At 36.3% G+C, this 23562-nt stretch overlaps 1 protein-coding gene across 1 annotated transcript; it reads right to left on the bottom strand.

The window, feature by feature from the left end:
• LOC136070522 (SAGA-associated factor 73-like) lies at nucleotides 1–5967 on the bottom strand. Its single transcript, XM_065780550.1, has 2 exons — nucleotides 5845–5967; nucleotides 1–273 (listed from the first exon to the last, which is right to left on the bottom strand). Exons 1-2 carry the CDS (start codon nucleotides 5965–5967, stop codon nucleotides 1–3), a joined length of 396 nt encoding a protein of 131 aa, XP_065636622.1.
• Between the last annotated feature and the right edge of the window lie 17595 nt (nucleotides 5968–23562).

Genomic DNA, 23562 nt, shown 5'->3' with positions numbered 1-23562 from the left:
TTAAAAGCCTTGTGGGTCCACCGGCCCAATTTCACTAATAGTCACGTTCTGGTTTAAGTTAATTTTCCCGCCCATATTTTGAAGCCCAGTTGGACTTATTTCCCTATAAAGCTTCATCTTCGACGGCTCCGAGCTATCCGTGTCAGGAATCACGTTCCTTCCCAACGTGTCGTCAATTTCCTTCAATCTCGCTTCGAAATTACAATCCCCAACCAGCTGCTCAGAAAATCCCGAATTTTTCGGCGCCAACTCCGAGTTAGTATCCCAAAGATACTATTTTTACAACATCGATGCAAATTTTTCTTGTTTAAAGGTCACCATAACTTGTGGTTTTGAACTTTGAAGGTGCTTATTAATTAACCGCTCGACAAAAATTGATTATGGGCCTCAAAAATTTTTTTTTTTTTTCTGACATGTCGTGTGGCATGGTGGAACTGAAAAAACATGAAATTAAAATTATGGCATATAATCCAAAACGATTCTACGGGATATATAGACTTCTCAACTATATGACAGAAACTGCCTGATCCAAGGCCATTTCAAGGACAATCACTCATGGGACACTAAAAATAGAGTAAAAAACACATAGGGTCCATAATATTTGTCTCGAGCCCCAACAATTTCCAATTCATTAATAAGGTTGCTATGTACTGACCAGACTAGTAAAGTTAGTTCAGTAGCCAGATTGGGCTCTGCTAAGTAATTGAATATATTTAATATTTGGATTAATATTTGTTTATCTCAAAGCCTCACAGTGCTCTTGATTCTCCTGAATGAATATTTATGTGCTAAAAGTGTCCAAAAACAAAAAAATGCGTTTGGTATGCCATTCTTGTTCAGGAGTTGTTTGGAAAACATTACTCAAAAATCAGTGTTCAAAATGATGGTTTTGAAATCACCTCCAACTTGTTTTTAAACAATAAACACTATGGCCCACTTGGCCAGACATCAAAAGCTGTATTGTCTCCTCTATTTCTCTGCGGAATCTTTCTGCACTTGATGAATCCATCAAAAACTTTATTCAAAAATGTTTTTTGAATAAAAAAAATGTTTATTTCGGTCAAAGTGTTAGTTTTTTATTTTTTTAAATCACACATATCAAACACATTTTTATATTTTTTGAACACTGAAACATGTTATTAAAACCATGATACCAAATACATATATTTTTTTTTGTTTTATAAACACCAAAAATGCGTTTCTCAACAACACATTTTAAATCACAATTTTTACATCTTTTTAAACAACAATTTTTGAACTCTATAACCAAACATGCTCATAGGATCCATGATATTTGTCTCGTGCCCCAAGAATTTCCAATTCATTAATAAGGTTGCTATGTACTAACTAGCCTAGTAAAGTTAGTTTAGTAGCCAGGTTGGGCTCTACTAAGTGATTGAATAAATTTAATGTTTGGATTAATATTTGTTTATCTCAAAGCCTCACGGCGCTCTTGATCTCTTGAATGAAAATTTATATGCTTTTGCATGATTTTGGATTAGCTTTGTACTGAAAGCTTATTTGCTTATTTCTTGAAATTTGACAAAAATATGGTTGTTTATATATATATATATTAATTGGATTTGAAAAAATTATACATAAACAAATGTATAAATAAGCTAATTAAAAAAAGAAATTAACCCATGTAGTTGACTAGCTGCGCATCCCAATTATTCTTTAAAATAAACAAGCTAGAAAGTAAGATCGAAGCAGCACTTTCTGCTCTTTTTCTTGGAAGATTTATAAACTAGTGAGCCTCTTTTTCTTTTTTTTATCTTTGGTTTTTTTTAGCAAACTAGTGAGCCTCTTTATCTAGCTGAGTTGAGGTCTTTTTTTGGTTTCATACTAAGAGAGCATTTGGATTGCGTCTACGTTTTCACGAAGACGCATTTTTGCCCCACCCCCTTTTTTTTTTTTTTTTTTTTTTTTTTTTTAGCTCATAGGATCCATGATATTTGTCTCGTGCCCCAAGAATTTCCAATTCATTAATAAGGTTGCTATGTACTAACTAGCCTAGTAAAGTTAGTTTAGTAGCCAGGTTGGGCTCTACTAAGTGATTGAATAAATTTAATGTTTGGATTAATATTTGTTTATCTCAAAGCCTCACGGCGCTCTTGATCTCTTGAATGAAAATTTATATGCTTTTGCATGATTTTGGATTAGCTTTGTACTGAAAGCTTATTTGCTTATTTCTTGAAATTTGACAAAAATATGGTTGTTTATATATATATATATATATATTAATTGGATTTGAAAAAATTATACATAAACAAATGTATAAATAAGCTAATTAAAAAAAGAAATTAACCCATGTAGTTGACTAGCTGCGCATCCCAATTATTCTTTAAAATAAACAAGCTAGAAAGTAAGATCGAAGCAGCACTTTCTGCTCTTTTTCTTGGAAGATTTATAAACTAGTGAGCCTCTTTTTCTTTTTTTTTTCTTTGGTTTTTTTTAGCAAACTAGTGAGCCTCTTTATCTAGCTGAGTTGAGGTCTTTTTTTGGTTTCATACTAAGAGAGCATTTGGATTGCGTCTACGTTTTCACGAAGACGCATTTTTGCCCCATCCTTTTTTTTTTTTTTTTTTTTTTTAACCAGTGCCTATTGCATTGTTCATGGGACATCAATAGTGAAAATAGGCAAATGGACAATGTTTTTAGTGTGAACAGTAATCCGAAATTTTTTTTTTTAATTGTTTTCAGTTTTTAGTAAAATAAGCGGTATCCAAACTCACACTAATAGTTTAGGATTTGGGTCCAGTCCCCAACGTAGAAAAATATCCAATGTGGTCCCTTATCAGTCACCACGTAGTGCTTGTTTCAATTCCAAGTTACCTCTAGGCCAAGCCAAATTGCCCATGTATACAGGCAGTGTATGTTGTAGGTATGACTCATACCTCTGTTTTTATGGTTAGGTGAGAGACAACATAGGGCCTAATGCCTTATATAAGGTAATGAAATCAATTTTAGTCCCACCAAACCATAGATACCACTTAGTGAACTAAAAAACAGCAACATATATGAACTTCTAAATGGAGCCATTAGAGCATCCGCAGTTGGGCATGGATATGCCAAATGTAAGATGGATTTAGCATAAAAGCCCCCAAAACACCCAGCATTTGGACTTGTAAACATTCAGAATTGTAAAAATTTTTACAATTGTGCTACAGTAGCATCTTATTAATAAGATGCTACTGTAGCACAATCCTATTTCTAAAAATTATTTTTTAATTGTCTCTCTCTTCTCTCTTTCTTGTTATTTCCTTTTCTTTTCTCTATCTTCCTTCTCTCTCATTCAGCTCTCCTCTCTTCAGACTCAACCCCATAGCCACCACACTATGGCTTGACCCACTGTCACCGGCCATGGCAAGCCATCACCCAGTCATTATTTCTCTTCTCTCTCTCGTTGCAGATCAGTGTGGTGGCGTGGAGATTAGCATTTGGGGTTTGGCGCGGAGATTGGTGTTTGGGTGTCATGTGGAGATCGGCATTGGGTGTAGAGATAGGTGTTGGGCGTGGGATGTGGATCGCCGTTGGGCATGGAGGTCGCCGTTGGGCGTGGGATGTGGAGATCGCCGTTGGGCATGGAGATCGCTGTTGTGCATATGGAGATCGTCGTTGGGCGTTAGGTGTGGAGATCGGCGCGGAGATCGGTTTATGGGTTTTGTTCATTTATGGTGCGAGTTTCTCATTTATGGATCATATTTTGCTGGGTTTTTGTTGGTCATTTATGGGTTTTGTTTTGGCGGTGGTGGGTGATGGGCAATGAAGCAAGGGTAGTTTGTTTGTGTTTTGTAGCCTTTTTGGATGGTGGAGGTGGCGGTTTCAGTGGAAGAGAGTTAAAAATTAGAGAGAGGAGAGAGATGAGAGAGAATAGATATGGATTTGGGATATATTATTTTATTGGGTAGATATATTATTTTAAAGAGTAGAATAGGAAAATAAAAGTTTGGATATTGGGTATATTGTAAAATTGTATGGTATAATTGATAAAGTAGCTTTTTGGGATGGTAAAATAGGATAGGATAGGATTTCCGACTACGGATGCTCTTAAAAGTGTGGGAAAGAGACTAGCAGTCTTGCCTCCCATATTTCAACAATGAAGATCTTGATTTTTCATTGATGTGTTTCTTTTAGTTTCTTAATGGAAAATCACCATGAGAAAGTGACAGACTATTTGTTTTTTCTTCCCCCCTTTTAACTGTCACCCTCTAAATAGTTAGGCAAGTGCAACAACATTGGACCCACTAATAGGCCAAAAACTAATTGACCCCTTGTGATAAATTAATCAATTAATTTAGCCAAATGAATTAATTAAATTAATTAACATGCAAATGTGTGGCAGCACAAACAAATCACCAATAAACTAATTATGCAGCGGAAAATAAATAACACAATGATTTGTTTATGAATGGAGAAAACCTGACGGCAAAAACTCCACTGGGTAATTTTCAAGTCACCACTCTCGAAATTCCACTATTATCACAACAAATGGTTACAAGTAAAGGAATCCCAAGTACCTTACCAACTTACAATTGAACCCTTACCTCAATACCCAATTGGACTTGTTCTATAGTGACAATTTCCCTTTTGATGCACGGCTCCCAAGTATGTGACTAACCAATGCGCGAATCCTAGTATGTGACTTCAATTACCAACTAGAAAGAGTTGTTGGCTGCAAAGTTTTTCAGTTCATCCACGATGAAGATCAAGAAAATGCTTGGTCACAAAACCCAAAGGTGCACATACACAACAACTTCTTCAGAAGAGATGAACTAGGGCAAAACTTTGTCTTCGGTCACAAATTGCTTGAACAGACTTTACTCAATGCTTGTGCAACTTGTGTACTCTTTGACGACCCTTAAAACAATCCTTTTATATGTCTAAGGTTAGGAGAAAAGAAGGCCTAAACACATAAACACGGATTAGAGTCAAAACAGAACTTAAATTCTGTTTTTCATAAACCTCAACAAATACCCTATCCGTTGAGTTGCTGTCGAGCCACGAGGCTAAACAACTCTACAGGTCTCGATAGATGCTGGCTGTCGCGATTTAATGACAGACACTTTTCAACTTAAATCTTTGATATACTTGAAGGCTTCAACACTTGATCTTGAAACATGGTTTCTTGAAATATTTCAACACATCCTAGATCTACCCAAATACAAGTAAAGTGCGCTTTGTCAAAGGATTAGCCAATTACATAAAAACATGACATATGTTCTTAACATGTGAATCACATATGTCCTAACAATCTCCTCCTTTGGCAATCCGTGACAAAATCATAGTTAACAAATGAACATATGAGAGAAGTCATAAATCACTCAACTCATATTCACTTGTTTAATACAACAAAATCTATCCTAACACAAACTCTTGAAAAACTTTGCAAGAAGAGAGTTTATGACAAGTAGACTTTGACAACCTGTATTTCTAAAACACTTTAAACAAAACTCATCAATGCATCTTAGTGTGAAACAGAAATAATATATTGCATACAAGTATAAGAAATATGTGTATAAAGAGAAAAAAGAAACAACACATGTAAAGATAGGTGAAAGAAACATACATCCACATACAAAGAAGATAAGTATAATGTATGTGAAAAAAAAGGGTCACAAGACCCAATGTACAAGATTAATGTATCTATATCAGAAAGAAAAGAAAGATACATCATATCCTTACTACATCCCTCATATCAATAACACTCCCCCTAACAAAAAGGTCCTATACTAACTTTCCCCATAAGAATGACTACTCTCATATCCCAAAACTACATCCCCTTTTTGTCATGGGGGACAAAGGGTAAGAGTGTCAAGTAGACATCTCATCAGTAGAGTTAGCATCTCCATCATCATCATCCGAAGCATCATCGTCATCACCATCATCATCATCATCATCCTCAACTGCAGAATCAGAAGCTACATGAGGTGGTGGAGGAGAAGTCTCAGAAGCAAAACCACCCATGGTTGCCTACCGCCTAACAATACAGCCAACACAAATATTCACCTAATACAACTCAGTAGATAGTGTATCAAGACGAGCATCCATGTGCTAAACTTGCGCCATGATGTCCTCTAGAGTCACTCCACTCTGAGAAGAGGAGGGAGCAAATGTGGATGAAGCAGAAGGAGTGGGAGGAGCGGTGGAATCAGACTGCTGAGACCTAAACTGTGCCTCGCTACGTTTAACGCTAGCAGTGTCTATAGCACATGACAGAAAAGTGATCAGAAGAGGGAAAATGAATAGAAAAATGGCGTAGAATTCGTGCAATAACTGAAGGGAAAATGAGCTTATCACGGGTAGTCATATCCTTAAGCACATCTATGAAGGAAAGAATAAAATGTGAAGGAAAATCTATAGTGAGGTGTTCTAACAAAGAAAGTAAAAATTGAGCACGAGGCTCTGTGATAGAGTTATAGTGAGCGAGTGGGTGCAAAACAAAAGTCATCACCATGTTCATGAATCTAGGACCTTTAGCAAAAGGCCAACATGGTGTAAACTGACGCTCACCCCAAACAGATGGGTGCTCATAGAAAGCAGACATCATCTCGTCTTTGGACACAGTCCTCAGACGCTCACAACCGAGGTAGTCAGGATGCTCTACCCTCGGAAGTCGAAGCACATCCGCAACAAGCTGCGGTGTGACAACAAAGCACGTACCTCGAACGCGAGTATGAAAGAGAGGTATTGAAGAATCAATCCCGCACATGTTGGAGTAAAACTCTTGAATAAGCACAGGAGGACAAGTGACCGGGACGTCACACAGTGACTCCCATCCCCGACTGTGAATGACATCGGGAAGGTCGGTGTTGGTGAAGTCCGCCAAAATGACTCGGCGTTCCGAATGAACACCTTGTCGAGAAAAGTTTTCTGAGTCCATCCCCGACTGTGAATGACATCAGGAAGGTCGGTGTTGGCGAAGTCCGCCAAAATGACTCGGCGTTCTGAATGAACACCTCGTCGAGAAAAGTTTTTTGAGTAGTCCTTTCGAACATCCTCATTATGGAACCAAATGTGAGAAGGAGTAGGATCAGAAGAAGAGGATGCCCCAGAACAAAGAGGGTTCTGAGACGGAGCATACTTACGTTTAGGTGCCATAAACATGACTAATGTAAACAATAGAGAGAGAGGGAGAGAAGGAGACAATCAAAAAAGTCCCAAAACATTTCAAATATATCAAGTATATTGAAAAGAGAGTACATATGCATGAAAATGCATGAGCATGTGACATGCAAGGTAAAAAGCATCATGGGCTCAGCCCAATCCAATCCTACCAGCACACAAACATATTACACACATCTAAATACATGAAAATGCCATTATAATGCAAATGTAATGCAATGTATGAGATTTTAAACACATTGAAATGAAAACCCATCCCAAAATTTCAACAATAACTTATCAATTTTGAAAAACCTCAAAATTTTCAAAAACCCCAAACCTAGGTTTCAAAACATGAAATGCATGAAGAATGAAGAGATAGGAGAGCTTACCAAGTGATTTGAAGCAAATAAAGGCCGAAAATCACGTGGATTGAAGGTTTTGAGTGAGAAAATAGAGTTTGGAAGAGGAACGGCCACGGACAGATCGAGAGAGATCGAGAAAAGTGAAGTCCAAATCGCACAGAGTGTATATATAGATCCTCACTAATTCTCGACAGATAGAGGTGTCGAGATAGATATCGAGATAGGTGTTGAGAAAACATAACGTCGACGGATGAGTCTGTCGAGAGGTAGTAAGGAAGAGTTCATCAGACATGATTAAGAAATCTCGATCAATCTACCAGGTGTCGAGAAGTTATCGAGAGTTCAGGAACTTTTTCAATCGATCCACCAGCTGTCGAAGAAGCTATCGAAATTGCAATAAGAAATAGCTCAAAATCTCGATAGATAGTCTAGGTGTCGAGAGGTATCGAGGAGGTGTCGAGATTGCTTAAAAACAGTTTTTCAAGAAGGGAAAAACACAGACATGAATGCAATCTAACATGCAACTCAACCAATGATCCAATCAACATATTAGGCTCTTAAAAAAATCTAGTATACAATAGCACATGTAAAACCTTGTGATGGTCAAATCACATTGTACTTGCACATGTATCAAGAGTAGCAAAGAATATTGCATGTTGTGTGGAAAAAACATCGCAAGATTACATAAGTGTATACATGTTATGACGATTTGAGATATGAAAAAATCACTTTAACTTACACACAATCATAACTGTTTGATGAGGACCATCACTTTCGAGGTACATCATATAACTCTCACATCTCCTAGAATATACGCTTGCAATCATATTTAAAAGCATTTTTGATCTTTTTGCTTTTTTTTTTCTTTGCATATTTTCTTTTATTTAGCATATCATGCATGGGCATACAAAAGAGAGAAAAGAAATACCCAAGATGTTAAGCATTTGATATTGCACTTTTACTATACTGAAGCATACGAATGTCTTTGACACTACACTTTTGCTATGCAGAAGCATACAAGTGTCTTTTTATGATTGGCAGGCAACAGTGGTGAGATGGTTATTTATGCCTTTCTCTTAGGATTTTCTAGTTCTACCCGTCAAAAAGAGTGATATGAGTGTTAAGTTCAAGAGATAATTTAATCTTACTCATCACAAAAATCACTTGCTTAGTTGTGCATAGAGATGCTTATCTAAGTTACAAAAGATGCAAAGTTTAGAAAACTTTGTTTCAATGACCATCCAAGGTACACAAGTACCAATGTACACAAAACACACACTATTTTTGTATTTTTCAATTTTTTTATTTATTTTTATTTTTATGAAAGACAAAAATAAACAAAACTGAAAACAAACAAATAAAAACATGTTAAACAAGGCAAAACATAAAACTAGATGCAATCTGCATTAGAATATCCAACTAAGACTCATTTGTGTCCTTGCTGTACCACACACCAAACTCAACGGTAGTTTTGACATACTTTATAATTCTTTTTAAAGCAGTCATATGTGATTCTTTGGAGTTAGCTTGATATCTAGCACACACACCAACACTGTAACTAATGTCAGGTCTACTAGCAGTAAGGTAAAAAAGACTACCTATCATGCTTCTATAGAGAGAAGGATCAACATTCTTGCCTAACAAGTCTACAGTGAGTTTAACATTTGAGCTCATAGGGGTTCTCACAACACTTGCAGATTCCAAACCAAAATTTTTCACAAGATTCTTAGCATATTTAGATTGAGATAGGAATATACATGAATCTTGTTTACAAATCTACAATCCAAGGAAGTGAGTTAACTCTCCACTCATGCTCATCTCGAACTCAGCTTGCATGAGTTTTGAGAAGCCATGAGTAAGTTTATCCTTAGTCGATCCAAAGATGATACCATCAACATGGACTTGAGCAACTATCAACTCGCTATCTTCCTTTTTGATGAAGAGTGTTTGATCAGCCTTTCCTCTTGTGAACCCATGTGACACTAGATATTGTATAAGTCTATCATACCAAGCTTTAGAGGCTTGCTTCAACCCATAAAGTGCCTTCTTGAGGTACAACACATGATCCGAAAAGTGTGGATCAATGAATTCTTTTAGTTGAGCCACATAGACATCCTCTTTAAGCAGCCCATTCAAGAAAGTAGTCTTCGCATTTATCTGATAAAGTTTGAACTTCAGATGACATGCTAGGGCAAGGAGAATTCTGATGGACTCCATACGAGCAACTAGGGCAAATGTTTCATCATAGTCTACTCCTTCCATTTGAGAGTATCCTTATGCTACAAGCTGAGCCATGTTGTGGATCACATTGCCTTCTTCATCAGTCTTATTGCGGAATATCCACTTTGTACCGATGATGTGCTCACCCTCCGATCTAAGTACTAGTGTCCAAACATCATTCCTATGAAACTGAAGCAGTTCATCATGCATTGTTTCGACCTCTTGTAGTGTTTCCTCAACTTTCGTGGGTTCAACCTATGACAAATAGCAAGAATAAGACATAAAGTTAGAAACACATTTATCAACTATACATTTCCTTAAGGTGAGTTCATTCATGTTTCCCACAATAACTTCTGGAGGATGATTTAATCTAATCTTGGAGGAAGGTCCTTTCTCCTCATGAGATTCAAAATCTGGTGAAGTAGGTATGTCTGCAGAGCCTTCACAACACTAGGAGTACCGGGAGTACTTGGAGATGCAGGTTCTTGTTCAACAATGTCTTGAACTTTCTTAGGCTCAGGAGAAAGAATTTCCTTAGGAAGTTCCTCAATATCTTTCTTAGAACTGGAATCTGAAGACTCATCAATGACAACATTTACTGTCTCCATTACCTTCATAGTTCTTTTGTTGTATACTCGATAAGCCTTGCTTGTAGAAGAGTAACCCAAAAATATACCTTCATCACTCCAAGAGTCAAACTTTCCCACATTCTCTCTATCCTTGAGGATGAAACAAGTGCTTCCAAAGATTCTGAAGTGTTAGGACATATGTGTTTTCACTTGTTAAGAACATATGTCACTTATTTATGTAAATTGACTAATCCTTTGAAAAAACGCACTCTACTTGTAATTGGGTAGTTCTAAGTAGTTTTAATACTTCAAGAAACAAGGTTTCAAGATAAAGTGTTGAAGTCATCAAGTCTATCTAAGAAAAACAAGCTGAAGTGCAATTTCATTAAAGCTCGACACCTTCTCGATAGCTCCTCGACACCTGCTATCTGTCGAGATTTATAAAATCAGATTTTCTGATCTGATTTCTTGGGATCCGTGAATATGCTTTTAGGTCTTCTTTTCTCCAAACCCTAAACATATAAAAGGATTGTTTTAAGAGTAGTCAAAATATACACAAGTTGCACAAGTATTGAGCAAACTCTGTTCAAGTAATTTGTGATTAAAGACGAAATTCTTGACCTAATTCATCTTCTCTAAAGAAGTTGCTGTGTATTTGCACCAAAGGGTTTTGTGATCAAGCATCTTCCTGATCTTCATCGTGTAGGATGAACTGAAGAACTTTGCAGCCAACCTCTCCTTCTAAGTTGGTGTTTGAAGTTGCGTACTAGGATCTGCGCATTGGTTAGTCACGTACTTGGGAGCCATGCATCAAAGGGGGAATTGTCACTACAAATCAAGTCTAATTGGGTATTGGGGTAAGGGTTCAACTGTAGGTTGGTAAGGTATTTGGGATTCCTTTACTTGTAACTGCTTGATTTGATAATAGTAGAGTTTCGGGAGTGGTGACCTAAAAATCACCTGGTGGGGTTTTTGCTGCAAGAGTTTTCCTCATTCGTAAACAAATCACCGTGTCTTTCAATTTCCACTGCATATTTAGTTTTTGGTGATTTGTTTGTGCTTCCACATATTTGTATGTTAAATTGATTAATAAATATCTTGGCTAATTAATTAATTGGTTTAATCACAATGGGTCATTCAGTTTGTGACCTATCATGAAGTACTTCACATTTGGTTTCCTTTCTTTCCATAACTCATAAGGAGTCTTGTCGGTACCGGGTCTAAAGTACACCCTATTAACCGTATGACATGCAGTGTTAACGGCTTCTCCTCACAAGTTTCTAGCCACATTTTTATTATGCAACATGACTCTGGCCATCTCTTGAACAACTCTGTTCTTTCTTTCTACCACACCATTCTGCTGAGAAGTAATAGGAGTAGAGAACTCTTGAGATATACCCTGATCTTGTGCAAAAGGACTCCATATATGAGTTCTCGAATTCTTTACCATGATCACTTCAAATTCGATCAATCTTTAGACTCTTTTCATTTTGCAATCTTGTGCACAAAACCTCAATGTGCTCAAGAGCATCAGACTTGGATCGTAGAAGAATGACCCAAGTGTATCTAATGAAGTCATCACCACAACCATGATGTATCTCTTACCACCAAGAGACTCGATTCTAGTTAGACCCATAAGACCTAAATGTAGAAGCTCCAATGGTCTAGATGTAGCTAATGTCTGAGTACTTGGATGCTTAGCTTTCGTCTGTTTTTCAAGTTGACATGGTCCACACACTACATTGCTCATTCTACTAAGTTTTGGTATCTCCAAGACTGATTCATGCTTAGATACAGTAGAAAGATACTTGTAACTAGCATGTCCCATTCGTTGATGCCATAGATCTTCATTAGGCAAACGAATGCTATTACATATAATATCAGCATCAGGAACCAATCCATAACAGTTGTTTAAAGTGCGAACACCACTAATGAGTTTCTTTCCAGTCTCATCCATGACAAGACACTTTCCCTTTGAGAATAGTACCATGAAGTCTTGATCACATGTCTGACTTATGCTCAACAGGTTCACCCTTAGACCTTCTACATAAAGAACATTTGCAATGTCTGGCAGTCTAGGTAGAGAAATGATTCTCTTCCCTTTAATTTGTGACTTGCTCCCATCACCAAAAATGACATTGCCACCTTTCTTAGACTCGAAAACCTTGAAGAGAGATTGGTCTCTAGTCATGTGTCTTGAGCAACCACTGTCAAGGTACTACAAACATGTGTCCATCACTTTAAATACGGACTTCATCATAAAACATACTTCGTGCTTAGATGACAAATCAGTGGGAATGGTAGTTTCTCTCAATTGCCTTTTATGAGCTAAGCCTTTAACTTTCACTCTTTTGAGACAAACTCCTTTGCACATTTTCATTCTGAGACAGTCTAGTTTCTTCTTAGCCAATCTAAGATCTTTTCCAATAGTTATCATAAAAGAATTCAAATAACTTTTAAACTTGTATTTTCTAAGATACTCAAACAAATAGTGATTAGAAAAACAAGATGTATTTGAAAACAAAGATCTCTTCAAGTTGGTTACAGCCATGACAACAGGGGTCAATGGATCAACACAGCAAAGATTTAACCTAATCAGAGTGTGCTTGCTCTGATACCACTTGATAGGCCAAAAACTAATTGACCCATTGTGATAAATTAACCAATTAATTTAGTCAAGTGAATTAATTAAGTTAATTAACATGCAAACGTGTGGCAGCACAAACAAATCACCAATAAACTAATTATGCAGCGGAAAATAATTAACACAGTGATTTATTTACGAATAGGAAAAACCTAACGGCGAAAACCCCATCGGGTGATTTTCAGGTCACCACTCCCGAAATTCCACTATTATTACAACAAGCGGTTACAAGTAAAGGAATCCCAAGTACCTTATCAACCTACAGTTGAACCCTTACCCCAATACCCAATTAGACTTGTTCTGTAGTGACAATTTCACATTTTGATGCACGGCTCCCAAATACGTGACTAACCAATGCACAGATCCCAGTATGCAACTTTAATCACCAACTAGAAAGAGTTGTTGGCTGCAAAGTTCTTTAGTTCATCTATGATGAAGATCAAGAAGATGCTTGGTCACAAAACCCATAGGTGCACATACACAGCAACTTCTTCAGAAGAGATGAACTAGGGCAAGACTTTGTTTTCGGTCACAAATAGCTTGAACAGACTTTGCTCAATACTTGTGCAACTTGTGTACTCTTTGACGGCTCTTAAAACAATCTTTTTATATGTCTAGGGTTAGGAGAAAAGAATGCCCAAACACATAAACATGGATTAGAGTCAAAACAGAACTTAAATTCTATTTTTCATAAACCTCAACAGATGCCCTATCTGTCGAGCTGCTGTCCAACTGCTATCGAGCCACGGGGCTGAACAACTCTACAAGTCTCGATAGATGCTAGCTGTCAAGATTAGCAGAGAATGACACGGGTTCTTTTGTAAGGGAAACATGGCTCCTTAGTTCTGAGTTTTATTCCAAGTATTCTTGCATAGTATTTAGAGTGCGAGAGTGTGAATCAAGGCTTTTCAAGTTGCCATTCTTCCATTCATCTTCCAAACTCGGATTCCTAGGGGTGAAGGTTATGACAGTCTTTGTTGGCGTCTTAATGAAAGTGGGAAGTTATCATAAGATTCATAAGATTCGAAATGCAACTCTTTCTACTTTTCCTTGGAAGGGCATTTGGAAAGTTAAGGTTCCAAAAAGCGTGGCATTCTTTATGTGGACTGCAGCTCATGGTTAGATTCTAACTTTAGATAATGATAAACACTTTTCAGCTTGAATCTTGGACAAACTTGAAGGCTTCAACACTTGATCTTGAAACATGGTTTCTTGAAGTATTTCAATACATTCTAAATCTACCCAAATACAAGTAAAGTGCATTTTGTCAAAAGATTAGTCAATTACATAAAAGTATGATATATATTCTTAGCATGTGAACCACATGTGTCCTAACACCCACCGAGGGCCTTTATGCATTGTTTTGATTTGATGACTTTTAGCTACTTAAAAAAGCCTTTTTTCAACTCTAAAATCCACGACCTCGAAAGTATAACATATTAAAAGCTTTTGAACTCTAAAATGCAATCAATACAACTGAAGAAAATGATAAGCTACTGAAGAGCAGAAAACATGCTCAGCTTTTCTCTAATAAATGGCATAAAAGGTAATAAGACAAAAAGACTGAGTCAAAATTATGAAAAAGAAAGGTTTCCAGAAGACAATGTATGATGCATATTAACAGTGTTTTGCAAAAGAATTTATGGAGATAAGAAGAGATATGTGTACATGAATCGAGAAGTAAAGAAGGCCCACTACAACAACTGCCAGGCTCAGGGGTTCCTTGGAGTAGCAATAAAGGCTTTCTGACTTGATCTTCATTTCACATTACCAACACCACTCAAAATAAAGGAAAAAAAAAAGAATAAAACAAAAAGGAGAGGCAAATTTATAAGCAGAAAGTCTCATTGGATGCCTTTGATGATTTTTGTTACAAGAACATGGGTTATGATTCTGAGATTCTCCGTATGATCTTCATCATCATATTCATGCTTCTATCATTACAATACACCCACATTTTTGTTGCTAGTTGTGTGTTAAATTCAGCAGGAGACTTAAATGCTCATGGCTTACAACAGCTGTATCTCAGGGAGGACAATGGTGATAGGATTGAAAACAACATCCAGAAAGTTTGAGGAGAAGATGAGAATGAAGAAAAGGGTGCTTTAATAGTGGAAAAGTTTAGAGCTTTACTTGGAATGAAGAGCTTCCACAGAAGAAGTCCATCACATAGTGATTCTGAATACTTGTCCCCATCACCCTCTTCATCACCATCCATTGAACCTGAAGAAGCTCCGCATTCATAATTTATACTAATTTGATACTTTAGCGTCACTATTTTCACACTTATGAATGTTTTTCATATATGTTTACAATTTTAAATCTATTTTATTAACTCTATTATAATTAAATTATTTTGACATGTATTTTGCTATTTGATATTTAAAAATCTTTACTCATTACAAAATGCTCAATCATTCATTTTTCAATTAATTTGCATGCAATTATATAAATATATTAATTGTTTCCTTAAATCTCACAACAAACAATTAAACCAATATAGTTTTAATTTTACTATTTTTTTTTTACCAAAAAAAAATGTTTAAAAAAATGGTTCAGGTTCTAGTCGGGTCACGGGTTAGGTTGGATTGGGTCATGAGTCAACTCGTTTTTGCTTCGGGTCAAAAAATCGGATTCGGGTTGGGTCAGAAAATTGTAACCCGTTTTGCCATGTCTAGTTATATGGCATTAGACCTATGTTGTCCCTCACATAACCACACAAAAAAGAGACGCTTAAATAATGGAAATGTATGGCATTAGACCCAATGACTTCCCTTCTATCTTTCCCCATCTCACCTTTCCGTATGTGTTTCACAAGCATTGATAGTTAAATCACATCAATAATCTATTTTCTTTTCCAAATCTTTGTCTCTAAACTCAGAACGGAAATGTATTAGATATTTCAGAAGGGTCCACTCGCGAGAATGGGAACAATGCTCCCGAGTATGTAATAACTTCTTGCTCAAAACTACATAAGCCAACAACCTCGCCACATGTGTGGACTATTGGCCGACTATTGACCATTGGCCTATGCAATGCAGTTACTGCACAGCAAGAGAAGACAAAAGCATGTGGTCATGGACAAAAAAAATCATGTATCTCTCTTCTCTTCCCCTAGAAATATCAAATATGTACCTACGCTGTGAGGTATTCCAGAACCTAGCTAAATTACACCACACAACTCTTTTCAAAATTCTAAAAGGGAAAAAAAGAGAGTTGCAAGAAGAACTTAATGGTTAAACTATTCAATTGTTCCATAAAAAAAGATTAAGTATTCAAATAAGCAAACCCAAAAACAACTAAGAATGCCCTACCATATTAAGTGTGCCTTTGGGAATTCTTGAAAAAAGTTTAGCCTTTTGTTTCTTTTTTATATTTTTTTACAAATAATTTAACTTTCAAATTAAAAAAAAAAAATTTTTTATATTTTTTTACAAATAATTTAACTTTCAAAATAAAAAAAAAAAAAAAAAAAAAAACTTTTTAGTTTTTCACACATTTAAAATAAAAGTTATAAAAATTTGAATCTTGTAATGAAGACTATGCAAATAAGTTGGTGAAAATAAACAATTTCCGCTTAGATATGGCCAAAAATTCATAGCAAAATGATAAAAAGCACATCCATTCAAAATAATGTGTCTAATAAGTAATAATTCTTGATCAGAAGTTGCATCCACATAAAAAAATAAAAATAAATAAATAAATAAAAAATAAAAAAAGAAGAAAGAGAATATGGTGCTAAACATCCCATTAAGTCCGAAACTCAAGAACACAAACTCAATCAGAGCCAACATATTTGAAGATAAGTTTAGAGATTGTCGGTGCAACTAAACTGGATAAAACTACGTACAAAGGGTACCTTAATAGGGGGAATGGGCAGACTGACAATGAATTGGGCAAGTATGTAGTAAGTTAGGCAACAGTTTAAAGATTTAAGAAAAATAACATCTCGAGTTTTAGAAACTCGAGATCTATATCAAAACTCGAGTCCGAAAGACTCGCTTTGCGAGCGTTTTGGGACTAAAAATGCGATAAAGATCTCGAGTTTTAGAAACTCGAGTTCCTATAGTGGCGTTTATAAGTCTTATAGTAACGTTTTAAAGCACTATAGCAGCGTTTTTTTGCAAAAAAAAAATTTATAAGTCTGTTCAGGGAGCTCTATAGTGGCGTTTTTAATCCCTATAGTGACGTTTTAATGCCCTATAGCGGCGTTTTTCGGCAAAATTTTTTCTAAGTATAATCAGGGAGCCCTATAGTGACGTTTTTAAGTCCTATAGCGGCGTTTTATAGAACTCGAGTCTTTAAAACTCGATTTTTATGTGGAATTTTTCTCCACATTTTACCCATTCACTTACAAATCGAGACTTAAAAACTCAAGTTTTATCTTAGAACTCGAGTTTTTTAATATTTATTGTTATTTAGAAATAAAATCCTACCTTAATAGAAAGAGTAAATAGTGAGCAAAAAGACTAAACTGTCAAAACTCATCCCAAAAGAAAACAAACAATAGAGTTACTCATACATGCAATAAAACATTAAGACAATAACACAATATAAAGAGAGAGAGTCACACATAACAACACCATAACCAACTTGACATTCTAAGAAATACTATACAAGCCAGGAGTCACACAGAAGGTTAGAAGACATATTAAACAGCAGAAACCAGTACTGCAGAAGAAAGGATAATCCAAAGTCCAATATAGCTCCCTTGGTTAACCAGTATAATTCATAGCATTACCATGGCCAAGAATTTTTCCATTTTTCGGGCAAAATCTTTTAGGCTCCTCTTCTTCACAATATTCACCAGGGTAAGATCATCAGCAATTGGGTTCCCGAAATTATAAGAAAAGGCTAGACTGGCTAATTCTCCTTGGAACTTCTGATCAAGAGAAGTCTGAACATCTTTACTCACGTATTTTCTCTTCTGCTGCATGACCAGAACCTTCAAGCAATTCTGTGATGATGAGCACACGGACTTCGCCGATATATTTGTCCGAGAAACCGTGAGTTTTCCGGCACGACTTCAGCTTAACAACCAGAGCATAGTGGTTCTCCTTGGCCTTGGTGAGGTCAATGTGGAACCTAACCTTGAAGTTCCATGTGGGGTTTGAACCACCTGCTGTGTAAACCGATGATAGTTCCTTCTTGGAACGAAGGTTATATTTGATGTCCCAAATGTAAACCACGGCGTAAGGTTTCATTTTTATGATATGATTTACGTATTGGGCTGACTCAATCTCAACTTCTAAAGGCTTATAAATGCTACCCATAAGGTATAGTGTTTGGAGAGACTAGCTTGGGTGAGTGAATGTGTATGCACTGTACATGGCTAAGTCGGTAACTTAAAATATGATCATTGGGCATTTGATATATTATATTATGTCAAAAAACTTGTTTAGATTCTTACACGTGCTGAGAGCTATGATACAAATTCAAAGGTTTGTGAGCATTCACACCAATACTGCTGAATTTTTAGCACTATAAAAAGTCACTTTATCTATTTTATTTTCTCACATCTAATAGTAGTGATTTTATTTTAATTTTTAATACAATAAAATAATATGAATACTATAATAAAATAATATTTCATTCAACTACCAAAACACAGTTTATTGTGTAAACGCATACTGGACATTGGAAGAGACATTGAGAGGTAGTGAGACTATAGTGCACAGCCAGTTGGTACATCCAATAATACTCTTCTACTTCTAGCTCTCACCCCTTTTGAAGTTCTTTAATTAAAAATCTATCAAAATGAAGTAATAAGAAAAAAACTAAGCATCTAATTATTATTTCATATTCCTGTTAGAAATTTATTAGATATATAATTCGGAAGTATACTAATTTCCTCTCACATAAAGGCGAGTTTCATGATAAGTAGGACTTACTTTTATATGAGAGGAAGAGAGTATATTCCTGGAGTACCTAATAATAACTTATACCAACAAGTCATATATAATGCACCCACTCTTTTTCCCTTTTTCAGCTTGGAAATTTATTGCATATTTTAAGAGTAGTGCTCCCCCTCTCACATGAAGGGTGGGCCTCACACATGGAGCAATGCTCCCAATGAGTAATGACTTACCTTCTATATATCTTTCCCCATTTCACCTTTCCATACTTGTTTCACAAGTATTGATAGGTAAATTCCAACAATGGTCTATTTTCTTTTTCAAATATTAGTCTCTAAGCTGAAAATGGAAATTTAGTAAATACTCTCACTCCTCGTTAGAGTGGAGAGGAGCAATGCTCTTCCTTATCAAAACTGACTGCCACATGTGTGACTATGCAACGTATTTTTGCTACTATTCCTGAGTCCTACTGTACTTTTGGTATTATTTATAGATCCTACTATACTATTTCAACTAACTTTCAGTAAAAAGTTTTTAATTTCAACAAAATAAGCAGATTCCAAATAAACCATAAGTATGATCCCTCGGGAAAAAAAAAAGTACTAAGCACCTACACTAAGTAGCACATGAATTAGATAAATGGGCTTGAAAGATTTTTTTTTTTTTTTTTTTTTTTTGGGTCCAACTCTTGATTTTTTTTTTTTTTCGGTCCAACTCTTGCCCCCAGTGTCTTTTGTTTAGTGGTGAGTAGAATTGAGCTTTAGAGTCTGTTGTGGGACTAAGGCTTCGAACTAAGCTTTGGTGGGATGCAAATGGTGATTATTATATATGGGATAAGATGATATAGTGTGAAAATACTTCTTCAAACCTTGACTTTTTGATCCATTTTATGTTATATTTTTGTATTAAAATGTGTTTTTTATCAAAAAATAGAGGTGGGTGATGGAAGTCTAACAGAATATAACTCAAGTGAGTAAAGTGCCAAATTTCAAATCATTGGTAGACAAATTAAAATCATATCAAACTATAGATAGTTAAGTTGTAATTTGTCATTTTTTTTTAAAGAAGAGTCTGGCTTTGGAAAGTAGTACAATATAAGAATTTTAATAAACAAGTATTAGCTAATACTTGGTCTAGAGAGACTACCATCACATTAGGTCAATTAAAGCGTGTGTTTTACATCATTTTAAAATCAAACCTTATATTTCAAACTAAACCCTAAAGTTTATAATCATTACAAATTGAATTTTATAATTTCCCTAGTTTTTAATGGAACCATAAATTTATAAATTCAGACAATTAAACCCTACTCAAACCTCCAAATCAAAGTTTAAGGTTTAAATATAGGGTAATGAACCTCTCACACAATTTACTTCACATCCATTTTTCACATTTTAAATATGGACACACAATTGGCAATATATGTATGTATATATATATATATATACCCCCTAGGCCCCTAAGTATTTTGTTCATGAGAATGTGTCAATTCATGAGTCATAAGGTCTTGACCATTATTCTTACTTTTCAATATGACTAATTAATTTCATGGTGATTAGGTTAGATTTCTATTTGTTAGGACATATATGTTTTAACTTGTTTAAGAACATATGTCACTTAGTTATGTATATTGGCTAATCCTTTGACAAAACGCACTTTGCTTATAATTGGGTAGTTCTAGGTGTTTTTAATACTTGAAGAAACAATATTTCAAGGTCAAGTGTTGAAGTCATCAAGTCTGTCCAAGAGAAAGCAAGTTGAAGTGCAAAATTTATAAAGCTCGACACCTCTCGACAGCTACCTCGACACCTGCTATCTGTCGAGATTTAAAAAGTCAGATTTCCAATCTGATTTTCTTGGGATCCATAAATATGTTTTTGGGCCCTCTTTTCTTCTAACCCTAAACATATAAAAGGATTATTTTAAGAGCCAAGTTGCATTATCATTGAGCTATCTCTGTTTAAGCAAATTGTGATCAACAGACGAAGTTCTTGACCTAGTTCATCTTCCATCAAGAAGTTGCTGTGTATTTGCACCACAGGGTTTTGTAACCAAGCATCTTCCTGCTATTCATCAGAAAGGATGATCTGAAGAACTTTGCAGCCAACCATTCTTCATCAGTTGGTGTTCTGAAGTCACGTACTTGGATCCGCGCATTGGTTAGTCACGTACTTGGGAGCCGTGCATCAAAGGTGGAGACTGTCACTACAGATCAAGTCCAATTGGGTATTGGGGTAAGGGTTCAACTGTAGGTTGGTAAGGTACTTGGGATTCCTTTACTTGTAACCGCTTGATTTGATAATAGTGGAGTTTCGGGAGTGGTGACCTGAAAATCACCCGGTGGGGTTTTTGCCATTAGGGTTTTCCCCATTCGTAAACAAATCACCGTGTTATTTATTTTCCGCTGCATATTTAGTTGATTGGTGATTTGTTTGTGCTTCCATAAAATTGCATGATTAATTGATTAATTAATTACTTGGCTAAATTAATTAATTAGGGTCAATCACAAGGGGTCATTCAGATTGTGACCTATCAAGTGGTATCAGAGCAGGCACACTCTGATTAGGTTTTAATCTTTGCTGTGTTTGATCCATTGACTCCTGTTTGTCATGGATAGAGGACAATCTTTAATTATACCTCCTTTATTTGATGGCACTAACTATGCATACTGGAAAGTACGCATGAGAGCTTTCTTGCAGTCTTTAGATGAAAAGGTGTGGCAAGCTGTAGAGATTGGCTGGACTAAGCCAACAGAAGATCCGGCCGATTGGGATGATACTAAGATCAAGGCGGCTAACTTCAACAGCAGAGCGTTAAATGCCCTATTTAGCGCAGTCACAAATGAGGAGTTCAAAAAGATATCCTCAACTGAAACTGCTAAGGAGGCTTGGATCATCCTCCAGACTACCTATGAAGGCACAAAGGCTGTCAAAGACTCAAAGCTTCAGAGGCTCACTACAAGCTTTGAAGAAATTAAGATGGAGGAGGATGAGTCATTTGATGAGTTCTATGCCAAGCTCAAGGACATAGTGAACTCAGCCTTCAATCTTGGGGAAACCATCCCAGAACCCAAGATTGTAAGGAAGGTGCTCAGATCTCTACCTGAGAGATTCCATGCCAAGATTACGGCGATAGAAGAATCAAAGGACATTGACAAGATTCCTTTGACTGAGCTGGTAGGAAACTTGCAAACCTATGAGATAGGATTATCTAGGATTGGCAAGTCAAGTAAAGGTAAAAGCATGGCCTTGAAGGCAAAGAACAGTGATACAGATGAGTCTTCCGATGATGAAGATTCTAAGATGAAGTCCTACATCACTCGGCAGTTCAAGAAGTTTATGAAGAATGCCAATGGAAGGAGCTTCGACAAGGACCGGAGGCAGTTCAGTTCTTCACAGTCTAAAAGCCAAGACAAAGGGAAGAAGGATGCTAAGGATGGAAGTCAGTACACTGTTCCTGCAGGACCAAAATGCTTTGGATGTCATGGGTTCGGACACATGAAAAATGAGTGTCCTACATATCTCAAGAGCATTGGGAAAAGCAAGGCACTTGCTGCAACTCTAAGTGACACTGAGCCTGAAGATGATTCCGACAATGAGGATGACGGAATCTTAAATGCCTTCACCGCCACAGTCAATCCTACTGAAGGGATCGTTGAAGAAGTGGATGAAGAAGAAGAACTGGTGGAATCAAAATTTGAGAAAATGGATGATCAAGATGATATCCATTCAGCCTATGAGAAGCTTTATAAGCTCTCTGAAAAGCATGAGAAATTATACAGGCTGGCCACCAAGAAGCTCAGTGATGTGGAACTTGATCGTGAAGAGTTGTCCACAAAGTTTGATGAGGCGAATCAAACTATTGGAGCACTGAGATTTGAAAACACCTTTTTGGCTGAGAAGACCAAGAAGCTTGAAGCAGAGCTGTTTCAAGTCAGAGCTCAACTAGAGAGGACTTCAAGTGCAAAGCTTGATGAGATGCTTAGCAATCAGAAATCTGCTTCGGATCGAACTGGTTTGGGGTATGGTATTTCTTTCTCAAATACTGCTTCTACTAGCAATACTGTTTTTGTTCCTCCTGCTAATAATACTGAAATTGAGAATACTGATGTCAAAACTGAATTAGCTAGTGAGAACTTAGACAAGGGTAAATCTATCTTAGGAGCACCCCCTAAGCAAGATAAGAAAGATGATAAAAACCCTAGGGCTAAGAAGGCTAACTCTCAAAAGCCTAAACAAAAGAAGCAGCATCTCTGTCATCATTGTGGAGCTGCCGGTCATACTAGACCAAATTGCTATAAGTGGTTAGCCACTCAACAGAGCAATGGCGTGATAGCATCTGGAAACCATAATCAGCTTCAATCCTCTCTTGCTCCTCTTGGAGATCTTCTGAAAGCCCTCATGTTCCTTTCGAACTTGAACGGGTTAAATTCTTCCCCCTCACCGCCGGTTCAAGGATTCAATCAAAGGAAAGGCTCTTCCAAGGTGTGGAAGAAAAAGGACTTTAAGTGATTTCATCACTTTCTTTTTCCTTTTTGTTTTTCTGTGTTTTGCATTGCTTGTGTGTTTTGTTTTTCTGCTGAGTCAGTCTAGTTTTTGCATTATTTTGTTTAACATGTTTTGTGTGTTTACTTTCAGTTTTGTTTATTTTGTTTTTGATTTAAAATAAAAAAAAAAAAAAATTGAAAAATCAGAAAAATACAAAAACAGTGTGTGTTTTGTGTACTTTGGTACTTGTGTACCTTGGATGGCCAATGAAACAAAGTTTTCTAAACTTTGTATCTCTTGTAGCTTAGATGAGCATCT

This window comes from Quercus suber, unplaced genomic scaffold (genome assembly GCF_002906115.3).
Source record: "Quercus suber isolate HL8 unplaced genomic scaffold, Cork oak 2.0 scaffold_239, whole genome shotgun sequence".
NCBI lineage: Eukaryota > Viridiplantae > Streptophyta > Magnoliopsida > Fagales > Fagaceae > Quercus > Quercus suber.
The sequence above is the reverse complement of the archived record's forward strand: the minus strand, read 5'-3'. Positions and strand labels throughout refer to the sequence as shown.